A 21,022-nucleotide genomic window follows, 5' to 3' on the forward strand; every position below is an offset into this window, starting at 1 on the left:
GTTATAGAGTCTATCCTCTCAGTGTTTGGGCTGTCTGCTTTTGGAATGTTATTTTTCTTCACTGCTGTCAATCCAGCCAACTCATCATGGTCTGACAAAGTTTCTTTCTCTCTCTCTCTCTCTCCCCTATAGATCCTACTTGAGATGCTTCTCAAAGAACTGTGTCCAGAACTGAACGGAGAAAAGGACCATTTCTAACAAAACACAAGAACAAACTCACATACACACACACAATCGAACTAAATGATGGACAAAACACTCACTCACACAAACACAAACGGGCACACAGCCTGGTTTACTTGCAGTTCTCCCAGTCTGACTAGGGGACAGCTTTTAAGTCTTATTCATCTCTTTCTCTCTTTCTCTCACTCTCTGTCTGTCTGTCAAAGGCTGTCTCTACCATTACTGCTCATATTAATGGGAGTGAGCCTTGTTCTATACGGTTTCCTTTGACCAGATCTCTCATTAATTCTGTTGAGGGAGGGCAGGAAGCATCGTTTTAAAATTATTGTTTTTATGTGGAAGTTTTCTTTTTTGTACCACAATGAAGGTCTGACATCATGTGAATAGCTGTGAATTGTGTTGTGTCAAGGTTAACACACATAAAAAGTTGTAAAGGTATAAATAAAATGAATAACATGACAATAACCATGGACCTCAGAAACCAAGTCCCTACCTACAGTACAGTACATTTCATTCTGAAAAGCTTTTTATTGTGCAATATGTCATGTCAAGTTCTTGTGACAATTTTAATTTGTGATATTATATTATGATAGATTTTTATTTTTACCAAAACTAGTTTAGAGCATTTGTAAGCAATAAACTGCAAAACTACCAATGTCTCTTACTTATGTTTACATCAAAAGCCATGCGATTGCTCCCTTGTTAAATAACCCAATGCAGGATTTAAATAACCCTCTGCAGGAGTTAGTTGGTTTTCTGTAAAGAGGGTAGTTTCAGGTCAGTGTTTCTTTTCTTGATGATGTCTCTTATTTTATGTTTACACAAAAAAGCCTGGTTGCCCCCTTGGTTGCTTGGGTACAGTTTATCCGTTGTTGAATTACCCAAACCTCTGCAGGAGTTGGTTGGTTTTCTGTAAAGACTCAACGCTTCAGTCCAGAGTTTCTTTTCTCAATGGTGTACTGAAGTCTGTTAAAGTAATAGTTGCATTCCATAAAGTTTACATTTGGCCCACTTTGTTGTACCAGACACTATTAGAACACACAGATCTCAACACAAAAAACCCTTTACTGTTGTTGTACACAGGATTCAATATATCAGGTATGCCATGAACAGCATTGGATTGTATGAGGTGGCTAAATGGTGATTGATGGTATAGTGCACCAATAGATGGAAGAGTAGATGTTGCAGGATGGTGATGGATGGTGGAATGGTGATGGGTTGAGTAGGCGATGTTGGAGCTGCAGTCATATTTTCCCCAGGGTGATGGCCATCTGTATCTCTTTGCTCACCTCAGCATCCATCTTGACTGCCTGTGTGGAACAGAATGGGACAGGACAGCAGGAATGGAGCCCATGAAAACAAGTGCTGCCAAATACAGTAGATTGCTCTCCATTGACGCAGAAAAACAAATGGTTCGAAATGGTTTAGGTGTGCATTTCTGAAGCACCCTGACGTAGTGGAGCAGCAGCTATGCACCATTTGAGTGAGCGCTGTATTATGTGGATTACAAACCGTTAATCAGGGCCTACACCGGGTTTTATGTACAGGCTGGAAAACTGCAAAACCAGTAAATGTTCATTGTATTACAGCTTTGTGCGTACATCATGATCATCATCATGATCGTCATGAGATCCAGGTCCTTAAAGGGGTATGCCACTATTTTGGGGCTTAATACAGTTGAAATCGTTGGCTGGGGTTTATAAAGGTGGTTAAGTTATTTTTCATGTTTAGTGTTGTCTTGCTTTAAGATAAGTTAAAAGAGGGAATATGTCGCTAAGCTAGTGAAAGTCAATGGATCTGTGTAGCATTGTAGCATGCTACACGGATCCTTTGACTTTCACTAGCTTAGCGACATATTCCCTCTTTTAACTTGTCTTAAAGCAAGACAACAGCTTACATGAAAAATAAGAGACTTTACCACCTTTATAAACCCTGGCCAACAATTTTAAGTGTATTAAGCCCCAACATAGTGGCATACTCCTTTAATTGAAGTGAAAGCCCACCTGGGAAACTCCAACTCCCATTGTCATTGCAACATGGCACACAAGTGCACACTGCACACAACGAAGTTGCATTTATGCCTCACCCGTACAAGGGGGCAGCCCCCAATGGCACGCCAAGGGAGCAGTGCGGCGGGGCGGTATCATGCTCAGGGTACCTCAGTCAACGAGGAGGATGGGGGAGAGCACTGGTTAATAGCTCCCCCTAACAACCTGGTCAGTCAGGAGTCGAACCGGCAACCTTTGGGCTACAAGTCAGATGCCCTAATCGCTTATTAATGATGCATGACATGATTAGAGTATCTAAGTCAGTGGTTCCCAACCTATGGATCGGGACCCAACTTATGGGTCGCGGAGCCCTCATGATTTTAAGGGGTTTCATTTGAAATATATATAGCCGATGTTGAATAAATGACAAAGCATTTAACTAATAAATGCATAGAAACAGCAAATTGTAAGTGCTACATTAAACATTTAGGCTATTCTATATTTGACCAAAGACGAATTGAGGAATAAAATAACTAAAATTATTTTTCGCAGGAAACAGAGGGCATCTTGTGACTCCGTCTCGTGCGGGCGCTCGCGTGGTTGGGTCACCAAAGCTTACAATAGTAAAAACATGGGTCCCTTAAGAAAAAGTTCGGGAACCACTGATCAAAGTAACAATATGTAATTTTCTTACACTTAAACATAACTTAGTATAGCGAAAGTACATAACATTGCATATTATCAGCAGTGATGATCAAAATGGATGTAATCACCTGGCTGAATTGGACAAGTAAAATCAGTCATTTGGAACATGTGTAACTAGATTGTAAACTAATTAATCAATTTTGCCCACCAATAATTACCAGTGATGGGCAACCTGGAGAATATACCAAGAACCTGGCTAAGTAATCCAGGTTATGTTAACCTTCAGGTGATGATAAATAATCTAATACGAGCCTAGAGACCTATTGCCGTAACTAAATGATGGCTGTGGAATATCTGTTTGCAGATTTACCACTTCATGCAGGTTAACTTAGCCATGTTCTTGGAATACTCCTCTGTACTTCTTAGTTAGAACCCAATCATCTTGTTGATTTGGACAGGTAAACAGGTCATTTGGAATGTGTGACACTGCATTGTACCTAATGACTCCAGATTGCCATCTCTCATATTGCACTTACACTGCATTTCATTGATTCTTGTAAACTGGAGTGTACCTGGGTGTTTATGTTTACCTTGGCGTAATAGAGCTCTGCCTGGGCCTTATCCTGTGAGATGCCAATGCCCAACTGTAGGCAGCGGCCATAGTGGAAGAGCGCTATGGCAATGCCCTTAGCAACGAACTCTGGCAGGCATCCCGTTGTCTTGGCGATGGCCTGGATATCCTTGTACTCAATGATTCTGTGCCATAAGCAGGAAGTCACATTTTGTCTCATCACTTTGTGTGCTGTATGTGAACCTACTGTGTCATTCACATAATAAGAATTGGTTACAAACAACACAAGGCAGACATCAGAAGCTGAAGCTTAATTGGCATTTCTACATGCAGATCACACATCATGTTGAGAGAGAGTCAGGGAGTCAAAGATTTAATTTGTGCTTATTCTGTGTGAGAGGTGGCACGGCAATTTGCGACAGCACTGGAAATAGCAAGTGCAGCCTCCGTCTTCTGTAGGTAGACCTGTGCTCCTCAGTCAACGCAAATCAATGGAGAATATGCCCCCAATCAATTCTGACAAGACAGATAATGAGGACCAAATTTTGGGACACCTCTCTCCCCTTTCCAACTGACTTCCTTAAGAATTATTATTTGAATTATTACTTTAAGATCTGGAGAGAATACAAATGAATGTTGACATACTTCTGCGCGAGGGCCACAGCCTTGGCGTAGACCTTGCTCTGGTAGTAGCAGGCCACCAGATGTCCCTGTGCATAGACGTTGCCCCTCTCTGCTGCCCCCTTGAGGCAGTAGATGGCCGACTCCATGCTCTTGCTGATGCCCTTGCCGTGCAGGTACATAATGCCCAGTGCGCCCTGAGACTCCAGGCTGCCGTTCCCACATGCCTCCGAGTGCCAGAAGAATGCCTGCCAGACAGAGGGCTCCAAAACATAAGCCATACTCGCGCCAGATGAATGGACTTCTGCCAAGCTCCTCCACATGGCATTCCACTGAGCTCAGGTCAGCCAAAAACATGTTGCCAGCAGGGCCCACAGCACTCCTCTCCAATCCCATCCAAAGGCCACTCATTTGGGCATAATCGCATGTCTGTGTGAAAAGCCAGCTGCTGCAGCCTAATTTGTCAGGAGGCGCTCTTATAATTTGAGGCTTCCAGATTTGATTCCCCTACCACAGATGTGGGTGAAGTTCACTCAGTGAATAGCCCAAGCACCCTAATCCATGTCCAACAAAATGCCCTTGAGCAAGGCATATAACCTCAACATACTCAGTTCCTGCCTGAATTTATGCATGCGCACTGAATCAGATAAATAATTACAGGTGTGTCTCTCTCATGGTTAGGCCAGTCACATCGTCTTTTCCCCCTGAAACTGGTAATTAGTGCTTCGGTAAGTACTTGTAATGAATAAATCACACACTGCAGTTACCTTCTTGAGGTCCAGTGACTCAGGCCGTGAGTAGAACATGCCAAGGGCAGTCTGAGCTTTGATGCAGGCATTGGGGTTCCCATCAGCAGCGGCTTGCAGCCAGTACCTACATGTAGAAACAACAGGCTTTACTGGCAATGCCATCCTCAGATCTGTTTTTTACTGGCCCCCAAGAGGAATTCGAGCCAGGTATTGCAATGACCTTGTCTGTCGGTCTGCCTGCCTGCCAGCCTATCAGACTGTCTTTGTATCTGCCATCCTGCCTGTCTGTCTACCTGGCTCCCAGGCTGCCTGTCTGTCTATCTATATATCTGTTCATTTCTACCCGCAGTGTTGCCTGTGGCTGTCACCAAACACACAACATTGATAAGAGCATCTAGCACTGGGCAGAGGGGTCAGGTTGCTATCTCTAACTTTGATGAGAATGCCTTCCTGAATATGCACGGTTAACATGTATCTCTCTCTCTCTCTCTTTAGGTCGTCCTCAGACGAGCCTTCCATCGTTGCTTCCAGTCATTCGGATTCTCCATACATCTCTTCGATTCGCTGGTACTCTGGGTTCCTGCGAGTATGTCCACATATGTTAGTGTCCTCTTAACCGGCACCCATGTGACGGTTCCCTCAGGACCAGACAAACAAAGTCTCTTTAGTGTAGAATAATTGCAATGCAGGCAGGTCTCATAATCAGTACCTAATGCCACCCTATCATACTGCGAGCATCTCTCTTGAGTCTTTAGCACGACTACAAATAACTTCCCCCTTTTAAACCGCAGCTTGATCTGACCATTCACAGTGATTTGCTAACCGTCCCATTAACAGCAAATTGCCCTGCAGCAGTAGGGAATGTTTGTTTCAGAAAGCACACGCTTTCCACACAATCCAACCTAAGCAGCCCAAGTTTTGTGAAGCTTTTCCCCATTTTCCCCATCCCAACTGCCGATGAGATAATAACATTTGAATTGTGCTTTTGTGAGATATTGAGTAAAACTTCAATCACCAAGTGACAGCAAAAGACTGAAGGAACTAGGAGGAACTAGGAGTTTGACTTGCACCCAATAGACTATGTACCTCCTGAAGCTATATGGACCCCTTTTTGTCTGAGATCACCTTTCAGTCTGACTATCAGAAGGCTTGACTCCATGGCCCTGCAGGTAAGCCTGGCCAATGTTGTAGAGTGCAGCGTACTTCACATGTTCATCCGACAGGGCAACTCTCTTCATGTACTCCACGGCCAAACCCTATATCAAGACAAGACAAAATGTGTACGTATACATTTCTTAGGCTTAGATTTAGGTTTCTTTATTTCTCCCGTATTTGTCACCTAACTAAGGAACTGGTGAATGTTTTTGGATTCAGAAGTTAGGAGTTTGGCATTTGCCCCGCCTGGGGCCCAAAGCCCTCCTGTTATTGGTGGGGGCCCTATCTTGAACTTGGCAGGCCGTGTGAAGGGCCCCGTCAGTGTTTTGTCCTGGGGACTTGTGTGCAATTGTTCCAGCCCTTGACACAGGTGATGTCATATCATGCCAACATATTGGGAATGTGCTTACTGTTCACAGCGGTGGTGTCCCAGCAAAAAAGTACGAGTTAATTGTAAGACTTTCAGCAAGCAGACTTGGCACTCACTGAACTCACTCACTTGGGACATGACCCAGGTTGGATTCGAACTATCTTATCATCTGTATGTGATATGGGTGCTGCATGAGTGAAGTGCGCCTCAGCAGCCCGATTTTGACAACATTTTGAGCAAATCTGGCCAACGACTTACTGGATCTGCGCGTGTCCCCAGGCCATCGAAATGCATGACTGCCAGTTGATAGAGGGCTTGCACGTCCTGATCCTTGATGGAGTCGAAGGCCCTAAAGGCTTCCTCATACTGATGCTACGGAAACAAAGTACAGAATGTCTGTCAGTTCAACATCACACAACACAAAGTTCTCCAGCATGGTGTTAATTAAGTAGTGTACATTACATTTCATGTAAAAGCACATCTATTACAGTTAAAGGAGCACTCTTGCCAATTTCAATATGCTGTTGCATTGCTCACCCTACCCTTGACTTATCATTACCTGGTGATGCTGCATTTTTGGCTCAGCCCTTTCCGAGATATGAGCTATTCTAATGGGGGCAGGGTTTGTTTACTTTTTTTTTTAATTAACATAGGCCTACTCCAAATATTTTCCCAAAAGGTATTGCTGTTTAGTTGTCTGCTGATGTTGAATAACCTTTTGGATGTTTTTGGGAATAAATATATAGTACAGGCCAAAAGTGCGGACTCACCTTCTCATCTAATTAATTCTCTTTATTTTTGTGGCTATTTACAGAACTTAGTACATTTTCAGGGAGGGCATCAAAACTGTGAATGAACACATGTATAACTAGACTGCCTGTGCAGTCGCCTTCGACTGCTTAAGGTATATCCCCGAAACGCAACGCTTCCAGTCCCCCATCATTCCTACCACTCCCGTCCACCATTTCGTAAACGTATATGATACATACAGACGTGACATGACGTGCATAGGCTTAAAACCAAACGACTATTGTGAAAATGAAGCAAAAAATGGGGCAAATGGTAATACTGTTTTAATGGTTCAGTGGATATACCACATTAGGTACAGTGTAATAACCAGTGTAACAATATTTATTAATACAATGTAATACCAGTGTAACACCGCCATTTTTTTTTAACTTACATCATGTGTTTGTGCGTAAGTGGTATTACATGGTATTCCATATTGATACACTGGTATTACGCTATATTACATGGTATTGCATACTGTTACACTCGTTATTACACTGTACCTGATATTGCATATTGTTACACTGGTATTACACTAGTATTACATGGTACTAAATATTGTTACATTGGTTATTACACTGTACTTAATATTGTAGATTCACTGAAATGGTGAACCATTAAAATAAGGTGTTACGGGGCAAATCAATCCTCCCAGTCAGAAGTTATGGGCCAAATGAAAATTCCGCCATTTTGAAAGTGTCTTCCAAACTCGAATCAGTTCATGAACCTACCCTAGATCATTCACACACCAAATCTGGGACAAATCCATCCACCCGGTCAGAAGTTATGGACCAAACAAAAATTCGGCCATCTTGAATTCAGCCATCTTGAAAGTGTTGACCTCCCAACTCGAAGCAGTTCATGAACCTACCCTAGAGCATTCACACACCAAATCTGGGACAAATCCATCCACCCAGTCAGAAGTTATGGGCCAAATGAAAAACCATTACATCCCCGACGCTCCGCGTTTCGGGGATATAATTATGTGTGTAAAAAAAAGAAAATATATAAACAATAAAAAAAAATATTTAAATAAATATCAAAAATGCCAAACAGTGACGTCAACACAGCAAAACAGAGGGCTCCACATGTTTCAACAAGCTTATTTTTCTGACTATTTTCAAGTAAAAATACCCAGTCAGTCAAGTCAATTTTAATTGATACAAGCAATACAAGAGACATTTTCTTGATCTGATAATGGGTCACTTGGTCAGCATAGCTGGTTATCTAGGTGAAACAGTGATACACCAGGAGCCCTGAGGAAGGTCAGTAGACCGAAAGCTTGGCCTATTAAAAAGAACACAAAGGGGATTTAAGTGTGCAGACATTTTTCTTTCAATTTGAAACAGTGATACAAAAAGTAAAAGTGAAAAACCCTGCCACAGATTCCCTCTAACACTTGACCTCTCCAAGTAACTGGCTATGACTCAATATCAGATCAAGAAACTGTCTGTAAAATGCTTGTATTGGCAAGTGTTGAAAACTAGGTTTTAGGTCTCGAATTTCTAGTTCTACAATTCTAGTGAGTTATTAGAGGACTTTAATGTTCAATTAGGATTGACATGATAGACTGGGCATTTTTATTTGAAAATAAACAAAAATAAGCTTATTGAAATGTGTGGGGCCATCAGTTGTGCTGTGTTGACGTCAGGTGGATAGACAGCTGACATTGCTGTTGGGCAGCTAGAATTAATTTTTTGGTAAGCACGTAATTCTCCATGTGTTCAAGCACAGTGTTCATGCCCTGCATGAAAATACACAATGAAAATCCATGAAAATAAAGAGAATGCATGAATGAGAAGGTGAGTCCACACTTTTGGCCTGCACTGTGTATATAAACAGCTCTGGCAAAAATTGAGAGACCACTCCGAAATGTTCAGTTTTTCTAAGTTTGCTATGCATAGGTGTGTGTTTGAGTAAAACAAACGAAGAGTTCAGATGCAAAACCCCCTAAGTGCCTTTTCAGAAAATAATCTTAAGTCATTTTTATTTAATAAAAAGCTATCAAAATTGCATATTTTAAAATTTTATTTATGTAATATAACTATTTATATGTATTATCAAGTACATGAATGTAAACCAAACCAACAACGGGGTTCTCTAAAAATATAGAAGTGCAGGTCTTCAGAAATGGAGTTAGGGGGTTTTGCATCTGAATTCTTCATTGTTATTTCATTCTATAAACTATCAACAACATTTCCTCCGAATTTCGAAAGAAAATATTGTCATTTAGATCATTTATTTGCAGAAAACCTCAAATGGTCCAAATAACACATAAGATGCAAAGTTTCCCAATCTCAAAAAAGGCAAAGAAAACAAAATGATATTAACTTAAACAACATAATAGTAATGTATTGACTTAGGAAGAGTTCAGAAATCAATATTTGGTGGAATAAGCCAGATTTGTAGTCACAGCGTTCATGCGTTTTGGTATGCGTCCATTAGTCCTTCACATTGTTCTTGGATGACTGTATTCCAGGCCTGGTGTAAGAATTCAAGTTGCTGAGCTTATGTTGATGGCTTGTGGCCATCCAGCTTCCTCTTCATCACATTCCAGAGGTTTTCAAGGGGGTTCGGGCCTGGAGTTTGGGCTGACCATGTCAGGGTATTGATCTGGTGGTCCTCCATCCACAGCTTGATTGGCAAGCTGAGAGAATGGAGTATTGTCCTACTTTACAAAAACTATCCTCAGCCTTCAGGGGCATTGTCAGAATAGAAGGAATTTTGACCCAAGGTAACTTTGTATGGTGAATCAGAGACGCATCATGAAAATGACCGATTTCAGCCTTGCTGAAACACCCTCAGATCATCACCAATCCTTGGCCAAATTTCACATCTAATCCAACACCTGGTCATCTAATGGTTAGCTAGAGACCTGGAGAGGTCTATGAACCACAGTATCTTACACCTGCTGTGAAATTTGGCCAAGGATTGGTGATAATCTGAGGGTGTTTCAGGAAGGCTGAAATCGGTCATTTTCATCTTTGCAAATGGCACGTCTCTGATTCACCATACAAATTTGCCTTGGGCCAAAACATGATTCCTTCTATTCTGACAATGCCCCTGCATGCCGAGGAAAGTTTTTGTAAAGTATATGACAATACTCCAGCCTCTCAGCTTGCCAATCAAGCTATGGATGGAGGACCACCAGATCAACACCCTGACAGGGTCAGCCCAAACTCCAGGCCCGGACGCCCTTGAAAACCCCTGGAATGTGATGAAGAGGAGGCTGGATGGTCACAAGCCATCAACCTAAGCTCAGCAACTTGAATTCTTACACCAGGCCTGGAATACAGTCATCCAAGAACAATGTGAAGGACTAATGGACGCATACCAAAACGTATGAAAGCTGTGACTTCAAATCGGGCTTATTCCACCAAATATTGATTTCTGAACTCTTCCTAAGTCAATACATTACCATTAAGTTGTTTTAAAGTTAATATCATCTTGTTTTCTTTGCCTTTTTTGAGATTTGGAAACATTGCATCTTAATTTGACCATTTTGAGATTTTCTGCAAATAAATAATCTAAATGACAATATTTTCTTTCGAAATTCGGAGGAATGGTAGTTTATAGAATGAAATAGCAATGTTTGTTTTACTCAAACACATATATCCATAGCAAACTCAGAAAAACTGAAAATTTCGAAGTGGTCTCTCGTTTTTTTTGCCAGAGCTGAAAGTTATATATTTCAATGTAAACAAACACCTGCCCCCATTACAATGACCAGGATCTCGGAAAAGGCTGGGAAAAAAACCCTCACGTAGCCTACTGACAAGTTCAGGGTAGTGTGAGCATTACAACTGCATGTTGAAATTGGCTGAAGTTACCCTTTAAGCACGATGTCACTACCTTTTCAAAGTGTATTTGCCCCAGTAGAAAACGGGCTTGCATGTCGCCATGTTCCTCCTTAGCTCTCAAAAACTTCTCCGCCCTCTCCAACAATGCGATAGGACTGACCGTGTCTATTGTGCACACTGTGGGAATGTTAACAGTAAAAGGTTTCATACTATGAGACTTGCGCGCAATGGCCCATGGGGCGCGCTCAAATGATTATTTGTGATTTGTGTGGATGAAGTGTTTTCTAATGTAAGATATTGCTCACAGATATGTGTGCTGCAGCTCATCAAAAAAGAGAACACTACCTGCATTCTCACTAGCTTCTCCGTCTCCGGTTACATCCTCATTTGGGTAAACTTGTTTGAGAACTTCCAAAATCCTTTCAGCGGACTTGATTTGCTCCTGCGACGCAACTTGAGAATCGGGTTCCATCACTCTTATGTTCTTATGTCATCCTGCCTAGAATACAATCCTATCGAACATCTCTGATACAATTCAGTGAGCCGAACTCTGCTGTTTTACAAGTGGTACATTTTGCGCGCTGCTTCCTCAGTGCGTCATAAAAGACTGTGTTGATAGTAACCTTTTCCTAGGAAACCAGTGGAATTTGCGTTATGGTCAGTGGGCCCTTGCATGACGTGGCTGTTTGAATTGTCCAAATTACAACTCTCCTCCTCAAATCACTCAATTGCATTTTGTTTGTTCTGTACATAATTTGCACAATTGCACAATTTTATTCAAAACTCACACCAATCTATTTTAGCCAGGTGCAGACTCAAAATGTACAATTTCAATGTAGCCTAGGCCTAGGCCTACTGAAAGGTTGAAACACACACCGATGACCTCCCTTTTAATTCCTTTTTTTTTAATGAAAAAAAAATAATGTAGTTGCTTCCAAAGGTGGTTCTACAAAGTATTAAGCAAAGGCTGTGAATACTTTTGTAAATATGATTTCTTTGTTTTTCATTTTTATACAATTTCAAAACTGTCAAGACAACTTGTTTTTCTCATGGTCATAATGGAATAATTTGTGAAGGATTTTGACAACAGAGATCAATTTGTAGCATTTCGAATAAGGCTGTAAGATAATAAAATGTGAAAAAGTGAACAGCTGTGAATACTTTCCGGATTGACTGTATTGTGCATATGCTACGGAATGAGACGAATAAATAGCCTAATCGATTATGCGTAGGCCTATCGCGCACGTTGATTTGCGAGCGGGAATTCGTAGCCTAGTCCTTTTTATGGTCGAGTAGGTCTAATACGGTGCACATATTTGGGATTGAGACTCTTCTTGGTCTGGTGTAGCGATATATAGATTTTGGTTTGCATAATGGGCCTATCCAAATGTTTGTCTTGATTGAAATTCCACAGCAAAAAAACCAAACAAACAAAAAAAACCTCACTGCGTATTCACCATATCCTGATATAGCTGAAAAGATGTCATAAATTATGTTCTTGGTAAATATCTACTACAGTAACCACCAGATTTGTCATCGTACAGGATGCGCAATTCACCCCAAGCAAAATCGGACGCGCGCCAAATGTCTATGGTTTCCCCCTCCTTTAACGCACAGGAGAAACTGTACAATTTACGTAGGCACATGAAGGAAAGGAAAAAAGGAAAGAGACAAATGGAAAGAGTCAAATCAATTGTGCTCAACAATGTATCAGCATTAGAAAAACAGCCCCACCGCCTGGACAACCTTTAGAAGTCACACATAGGACGGCACAAAATGGAATGGCGACCTAATTCAGTTTCTCATGTAGGTTACTTTCTTGATATGTGAGCTCATCGCATAGTAATAGAGTCCATACCAAGCAAGTAGCCTAATGGTTATCGCGATGAAATAATTTCAAGGCTTGTCGTTTTCATGCATGGCCAGCCACATCAACGCGCAGCACAGCAAGCTAATGATCACCGCGGATGTCAAGGAAACCACATGTACACATAACATGACCATTTCGTGGTATGTGTGTGTGTCATATGACATCAAATCATATTTGACTTTCTCTGACACATTCCATCTATAAAATATCAAGGTAAGTCTCTGAATGACATACACTGTAACCTTATATCATGTATTTAAAGTTGTATTTGAAGTAGAGATAGTTATTCAACCGTGCGTAAATGAACACTTCGAGTTGTAGAACAGTGACTAGAGTAATTTAGAAATAATAGCCTAGATGTATTGGTGCGTATAGTTAAGTACACTTTAACAATACGTATAAACTAAAGCCTACTATTAAACTATTCATCTACTCGCCAAAACCTTATGGTTGTAACTGTCCTAAAATCAAACAATTCTTCAACAGCAAGCACAATGGCACCAGAAGGGAAATCCGACATGGATAGAGTGGGGCTCTTCCAAGAAATGGGCTATATTTCAGTTGGGGACAAATATATTCCGTACACGTATCGTAAGTATAGTTCTATTAGTCTTATAATCAAACTAATTAATGTCAATGAGTTAATTGATCAAAAGTCTCTTCTCCACATGGCAGGTGTATTTAATGATTCGGCACACAAGAGCAAACAGATGCAGACTTCCGGACCAAAGAAAAAGTCTGGACTGCAGGCTGGATATTTCGATGCTCATTTCAAGAGGATCTTTGAAAGAGAGGCCCTGAATGACCCAGTGAAGTTAGCCAGGCAGTGCAGGAATCAGCAATCCAAAAAGAATATTGGAAAGGCCTTTCTCCCAAGCAACGGAGAGAAAAGACCGTAAGGCTATTTGAGTATTGTGTAATGTTTCACATCTACTTCCCTCTTTTGTGCAACAACACCTAATTTACCAGACATCTCCCTCTGTAGAGGTCTAAATGATGGAGATTTGTCTCTCCAGAAACATAGTTGAGGTGAGCCCATTGGTTAGGCTACCACAGGGCCAGTCTTTAAAACCCTTCGCCTATAGATTAGACGCTTCCTGGTTTTATTGAAGAGTGCTACATTATCTGAATCTGGTCTGGCTGTGGGCGTCTGCTACAGCTTTCACATGTGAAACTGGCCAACTCAGACTTTCCATTCCATCACGCTTTCTCATCCGGGGATGTAGACTTTAGTCTGTTCCCCCAAGGAGGAATGGTTGTCAGACCTCTGTTTTGCTCACTTTAGGGCCATTCATTTTTTTATGGAAGTTTCAGTAAATTGCCAATCCCACATACTGCAGGTCATGGAAAATATATTTTGTTTTTATGTCTTTGTCTTGATGTTGTATAGCTGCATTCCATAGATATACAGTTACAGAGCAGTTCTTAAAATTAACAAATTGTAAGAGATGTAGAACAGAAAAGTTGGTGGTAAATGTTGGCGGTAAATGTCTGTTTATTTATTTATTAATGGTCAGTGTTAAAAATGCAAATTGTTCTCCAACAGTGGCTAGCTCTCATAAGCTTCTAGTAGTGCCAAGAGCTAATATGGCATTGTTTGTTATTGTGTGACCTTACTGAGGTGACATTGTGTTACAGCTCAGGTGTTGGCAGTTACTATGGCACCATCGCTGGGCCTGTGGAAGCCATGAGTGCCCAGTATCACCCCAGAAAACCTTACAAATCCCCTGGGAAGAACCTGTACACAAGCCCCGCCAAGAAAGGAAGCGGCTATGGGTATGTTTTGGAAAGATTCTCAAGCACAAATGTGAATTCCATGTCTGATGTTTGAATTTCATGATTCCATTTTTAGGCACCAGTCGTAATATCCCTTTGTCTTGATTAGATTTCCAAATGTCACTCTGTCCAAACTTGAACTGTACGCGCCAGATCCATATGAGAGGGCAAGGGACTTGCTTAAGGTCAGAGAGGAAAAATATGTCATATTTTCAGCAACATGAGACTTGAATGGGTTTTAATGTATCTTTATGATATGAGTGTTAAATGAGGATTGCTTTCCCTTTACAGAGGGAAATAACGGACCACAAGACTAAGCTGAAGGGTGGACCCTTCCGTCTGAACCTCCATCCCAAAGTCTTCTTCGACGGCAATCCTTACAAAGTGGAGAAGCCTGTGCCACAGTCTAAGAAGACGGAGGATAGAAAACATCGCTTTGCAGTCCCCTTCAAACCAACCTCCCCAAGCAAATCGGTGAGGAGAGCACTTTAGGTCAATTTTAAATTCAGCTAGACCCACACCCAGAGTTAACATTAGCCTAGACAACCATCCAGTGCAGCAGCCATGTGTGGGAGCAGAGAAGCACTCTCTTTGTGGAATTCATATCTGACTAATACTGGCTTTAATTGCACATACTATAGATGATTGGTCGGTCCCTAATCAGCAATTCCTTGCTATATTAACTTATTCCAACTGGCAAAGAAAACAATTATACGAAAAAACATTCAGAAACGAACCGAGCTTGGAATATAAAGCAGTTGTACACATTGGTAACATTATTATTCTTGTGGACATTTATGTTACTTTTTTAGTCTCACCACTTCAGCTTTTCTTTCAGCTTCTCTCTCTCTGTACTGTGCCTTCTCTTACTGTAGATGGGAGGTATGAAGGCTGGAACATTTGACAACTACCCCAGCCACTCAGCAGACCCTTATGTCCTCCGCAAGCCAAAGCCCATCGTCACAAACAAGGATGGCAAGATTTTCAGGCCAACCCCAGGTCCCAAGAGCACGCCAATAAAAAGCATCATCACAGTCAATGTCAACAGGTAAGAGACTATTTAAATACAGGTTGACAGAAGCATTTTGGCCTAATTGGATAACACCTTACAATAAGGGATGTATACAAAGCATTGTAAATACTTTGTAAACAATTATCTAATGATGACCAAAACATTAACAAATCTTGTGTAAATGACTGGGAAATGTTATGTTAATATTTTATATTCATCAAACATTTACAAATTGTTTGTGAATGAATAAAAATACTCTGTTAAAAGGTTCGTAAACTGTTAAACGTATTATTTGTAGATATTTTATAAAGCATTAATACAACTTAGCTAATAATAAAAACATTTGTTAATGTTTTGTTCATCATTAGTTAATACTTTATTAAAGTCTTTATAATGCTTTGTATGCATCCCTTATTATTAAAGTGGTGGTTCGCTATTTTATACATTAAGCCCTGTTTGTGTCACTTCTGGGGTGAAGTAGAGATGTTCTCATCACAATGTTGACATTTGGTGCTGAACGGAGCATTTGGGTATTCAAGACTGCAGCCCCCACCTTTACATTGACTCCAATGAAGCACTCAAGCAACCGATCATAAAATGGCATTAAACTTTCGTTTGCAGAGACATGAAACTCACCGAGTGGTCAGAGGTGGGCAGCGATACGTTGGCTCGAAAATCACCGCGAAATACGCTTCCAGAGAAGATATATTACCATGGTAACACTTTATAATAATGTTCCTTAGTAAAGACTCAGTAAATAATTAACTAATGATGAATAAAACATTAACAAATGTTTTTATTATTAACTAAGCTTTATTAATGCTTTATAAAATATCTACAAATGATATATTCAAGATTTTACACACCTTATAACAGACCATTTTATTCATTTACAAGCAACTTGTAAATGTTTGATAAATATGAAATATTAACATAACATTTCCTAGTCATTTACAAGCATTTGTTTACATTTCCTAATCATTTACAAACGTTTGTTAATGTTTTGTTCATCAATAGTTAATTATTTATTACGTCTTTATAATGCTTTTTTGCATCCATTATTCTAAAGTGTTACCATTACCATTATTGTCCGTCTTCACTGATTGTATTGGTTTGACTAATATTACTCCGCGTGACCGGAAATGGGGCTGTGTTTGCTTACGTTACTATCTATTGTATTCTATCTATACTATTTGTATAGAGCTTGAAAGTGAGGTCACTTCCCCCGATTTCATGGGACGTCAACAGCGTTTTTAGCTGAAAATCGTAGCATGTAATCCAATGGCGGTATTAAAATGATATTTCGATCCACTTCGAGTTGTGCCACGAGCTCCATATATGTTGTTTCTGATATTTTTGTTTAATTTTTCGTACAAACTCCCAAACTTTTTAGAAAGCTGTGTTTTTTCACATTTTTCATGCAGACGGCCTTGGAACAAAACATTGATACTTCTGCATGAATAATCTTTATCTAGCCTCTTAAACAGCATATTTGTAGCCAGCGCATATAATGACTGAGATCAGAAGATATTTACTCGCTATCATGTTGTTAGATGGTCAGCTTAGGTCCCGTGAAATGCGGAACTAAGGGACTTTCAAGCTCTATGCAAGCTGTAGTTTTTGTAGCCAGTACAGTTCTGCTCAAAGACAGCCGTTCTACCTCGCTCCTTGATGTCTACACAAACAACACACTATCGCTACCTAGTCAATAGCTGTGTATATATGGCGGTCTTTTCGCCGATCGGAATAGATCTGATCCGATTAGTCTGATCGGAATGAAGTGTATACATTACATTGAACTCGAACGTTCGAATACCTGCCACGCGCCGTTACCAGGGACAGTGGTTAGCAACAGGCCGGGCTATATGGTTGAAACTGCGATAAACATGAAAGTATCGCTTGCTTTATTTAGAAGTTGTAGTCCTTCTGAAAGTGCAGCGGGAAGCGACACTGCTGTACTTAATCTTGCGCTTATGGGCAAGTGCGTAACAGCGGCACTCCGACGCGCTGTTGTCACCAGTGCACTTAAAACACCCCACAAACAAGAAAGAAGTCTGTGGATGAGAGTACGAAGCCAGGGTTGGTGGGAGAGAGTTGTTCTGCAGAAATTCAGCGACCAATATGGCGTTAAAATGTTAGGATAACCAGAGCTTCATTTGTTAAAATATGTGACACGATTGCGTCACAAACAACCAAGTGGAATAGAGTGTATACATGGACCATCTGATCGGACTACACCACCTCTTCTAGTCCGATTAGAATTCTGATCCGATCAAAGAAATCTAGTCCGATCGGGCCGTATACAAGGGAATTCCTGATCGGAGTAGAAAAATATCCCTATTCTAATCGGATCAGAAGTGCCCATGTATACATACCTAATGTAAAGGTGGGGGGGCTGCAGTCTTGGATACCCAAATGCTCCGTTCAGCACCAAATGTTAAAATTGTGATGAGAACATCTCTACTTCACCCCAGAAGTCACACAGACGGGGCTTAATGTCTAAAAGAGCAAACCACCACTTTAAGTGCTACCCCTAATGGTTAGGAAGTTCCTTTTTTGGATCAGAGGGTTGCTGGTTTGAATCCCACCCTGTCCAATAGGAAGAAGGTGTATTCTAGAGCATGACACGGGAGTGGATTTTCACTCCAATTCCATCCCGTCCACTCCTGTAAGAATTTCTCCTAATCCCACCCACTCCCACTCAAAATTAATACCGCTCCCTCCCACAATGCTCCAGGGACTGGGACCAATGCCCTTTAAAGGAGAAATCCAATGTGAATGGCTTAATTTTTCTTAAAACATGATGCCTAGCGCTTTTCCACATACTTCACCTCCATACGTCCCCTGCATTCAGAATTCCAGCGCTAGTTAGCCGATGCTAAAATTGGTCTTTTACTGAGTCTGTTGGCACCGAAGTAGCCATCGTTATATATCTCTCTTTTCCATCCTTTTACGATGCTCAAAGTTACTCAATACTTCATTCTGTAGAGTCGTGAGGTTGTTAACATGTAAACCGAGGCATAGAGAATTTTGATAGCACACAGTTTATTCCGAAACCGGGTCCTTTTTACAGGCTGTGCCACAGCCAGTTTACAGCCTCTCCACTCACCACTTTTCCGTATGGTACTGCACTCTAGGGGCGGCAACGAGTGCAGACTCCATTGACCCGTTCAGAATTAACGTCAAACTGAATGTGTGCGCATTGTTCACTTAAACACACCAGAGAGATTTTATGTAAGAGTATTTCGAGAGGAGTCCACTCTTCCGGGTGGTACTGCACTCTAGGGGCGCCAATGGATGAGAGCAGACTCAATTCAGAATTTATGGGCTGCGCTCTCTCGACAGCGGCCCCTAGGTGAACTGCAGGCATGGGTAAAATAGGGAGTGGGGAGGCTGTATGTAAAACTTGCTGTGAACACACACAAAAAAGCAGACAGTGCAGACCCTAAAGAGAGAAGACCTGCCATCCTGAAGCGTGTACGTTGATAAAAAAAATAGAGATTCCGAAAAGTACACTTGTTATGCTACTTCGAGAGGGAAGAGGCTTTTCCAGAAGCATAGGAGATGTTTGCTGTTACAAGACATAAAACTACTGACTGGACTGAGGACATAATCAGTAATGCCCGTGTCTGTGGTACCCACTGCATATCTGAAGTTATCGTGACCATCCATTTTCTTATTTCGGAAAAATACCTGGCTTGTTTCCTTACAAATGAGTGGTGCATGGTCGATTATGCTCCAACGATGCGCACGCAGCCAAATTACGTCATATCTGTTTACAAACAGTAAATGGGTCTATTCGGAATGAATGTGCTGCGCTCACTCGACAGCGCCCCTAGGTGAACTGCAGGCACGGATCAAGTGAGTGGAGAGGCTGTATACTGTATAAACTGGATATGGCGCAGCCTGTGAAATTGACCCTGTTTCTAAATAAACTGTGCGCTATTAAAGTTCTCTATGCCTCGGTTTACATGTCAACAACCCTGCTACTCTACGGAAGAAGTACTGAGTAACTGAGCCTCGTAAATGGATGGAAAATAGAGATTTATAAAGATGGCTACTTCGGTGTCGATAGACTCACAGCAAAAGACCAATTTTAGCATTGGCTATCTACCACTGGAATTCTGAAAAAAGGGGGGCGTATGGGGGTGAGGTATGTGGAAAAAGCTAGCGCTCAGCAGCATCATGTATTAACACTAAGCCATTTCACACCAGATTTCTCCTTTAATAACGGGACGCCTTTTTGGATGATGGTTTCAGCTAACTGTAATGTATTGTAATGTAATGCTATGTAATGTAACAAAGCCCTAAGAGACATTGACTTGCAACAATCAAATGTGACAGAGTGTATTTCATTTAATGAATTGAACTGAGCTCTGTTGTCTGTCTTGTTGCAGGAAGATGAATGCAACAAACTTCAACACAATGCCACCTTTAATGGTCTACTGATGATAAAAGTTTTCCATGCTGGGAAAATGGGTGCGTTTTGTTTTCGTAACACAAATACTTTGGAAGAAGCTATGGTTGGCATTCCAGCAGTTACAGTGCAACAAGCTTGTCAAAGAATGTTATACAAATTGATAATGCATTTTCTTTTTAAATGATTTTTAAAAAATTATTCCAATGTTGTGACTTTACATAACTAATTTTCAGGCACTTAACGAATGGTACAACATGACGTTTCATACACTAAATAACAGTAAAAGTGCATTAGGGAACACTTCAATAGTGCATCTGTAACATGTAATATTACTTTCTGTATGTAGTACATATTGTTATGGCAGACTTTGTTACTTCACAATGTCTGACATTGTGACAAAACTATAAAAGTGGCTGCAAAATAACGTGCAACATGAAAATGATTAGTGTTTTACTATTTGCTTTCTGCTGTTACAATACAATATTGGTGCATGGTTTTTGCAACATATTGGACTGTAGGGTGCTGTCTTGCTGAAACTTTAGGACGAATGTTGGCTGCATCTTACATTGGTGATGTTATAAAGATATTAAATTCAAACATTAAAAAGTTACTTTAAGGTGTCGGGTCATATTACATGCATAGTGTTTGAGGATATGGGTCACTTTAGGTAACCTTTTCTCCCTGGTGAATGATACTATGGGCCTGTCCTCTGAATAATTCAGTAGACTAACCAAGGTACATGTAGATTGAATGCACACACGGCGGAGAGTAGAATGGCTTGTATAGAGTGTGGACAAGACATGGAATTTGGAAATTGGCACACTCTTGAAAAGCTACAACAGAGTAGGTTGTAATTCAGCAAGATTTAACACGTATAAGTACAAGACAACAAGAGTCCACTTAAAAACAGGTGAAAACAGAGCACACATCTGGACTGTTGGGGCCTGCTGCTGGGAACACAGAGCCCGGCATCATCACTGCCCCTACCACCACTCAATACAAACAATGTAAGGAGGAACCAATTCTGGGCCTCTCTTCTCCCTGGGCCTGGACAACTGACCCCTTTGCCCCCC

General features: G+C 41.0%; 3 protein-coding genes across 3 annotated transcripts in view; 2 read left to right on the forward strand and 1 right to left on the reverse strand.

The window, feature by feature from the left end:
- Nucleotides 1-838, forward strand: part of snx25 (sorting nexin 25) — an 84,826-nt gene extending 83,988 nt beyond the window's left edge. The window contains exon 19 of the mRNA XM_063190112.1: nt 133-838. Coding sequence (XP_063046182.1) covers nt 133-198 — 66 coding nt within the window. The 3' untranslated portion in view covers nt 199-838. The remainder of the gene's footprint in view (nt 1-132) is intronic.
- A 392-nt stretch (nt 839-1,230) lies between these two features.
- Nucleotides 1,231-11,460, reverse strand: lrp2bp (LRP2 binding protein). Its single transcript, XM_063190113.1, has 8 exons — nt 11,217-11,460; nt 10,924-11,048; nt 6,541-6,654; nt 5,883-6,013; nt 4,776-4,881; nt 4,033-4,256; nt 3,407-3,572; nt 1,231-1,493 (listed from the first exon to the last, which is right to left on the reverse strand). The coding sequence occupies exons 1-8, from the start codon at nt 11,341-11,343 to the stop codon at nt 1,428-1,430; spliced, it is 1,059 nt and encodes a 352-aa protein (XP_063046183.1). The 5' UTR covers nt 11,344-11,460; the 3' UTR covers nt 1,231-1,427.
- Nucleotides 11,461-12,644: 1,184 nt separating this feature from the next.
- cfap96 (cilia and flagella associated protein 96) lies at nt 12,645-20,516 on the forward strand. The gene is made up of 8 exons (XM_063189454.1): nt 12,645-12,954; nt 13,228-13,332; nt 13,417-13,636; nt 14,380-14,517; nt 14,627-14,702; nt 14,809-14,991; nt 15,393-15,565; nt 19,927-20,516. The coding sequence occupies exons 2-8, from the start codon at nt 13,236-13,238 to the stop codon at nt 19,976-19,978; spliced, it is 939 nt and encodes a 312-aa protein (XP_063045524.1). The 5' UTR covers nt 12,645-12,954; nt 13,228-13,235; the 3' UTR covers nt 19,979-20,516.
- The last annotated feature ends 506 nt before the right edge of the window (nt 20,517-21,022 follow it).

Source organism: Engraulis encrasicolus, chromosome 23, assembly GCF_034702125.1.
Source record: "Engraulis encrasicolus isolate BLACKSEA-1 chromosome 23, IST_EnEncr_1.0, whole genome shotgun sequence".
Classification (NCBI taxonomy): Eukaryota; Metazoa; Chordata; class Actinopteri; order Clupeiformes; family Engraulidae; genus Engraulis; species Engraulis encrasicolus.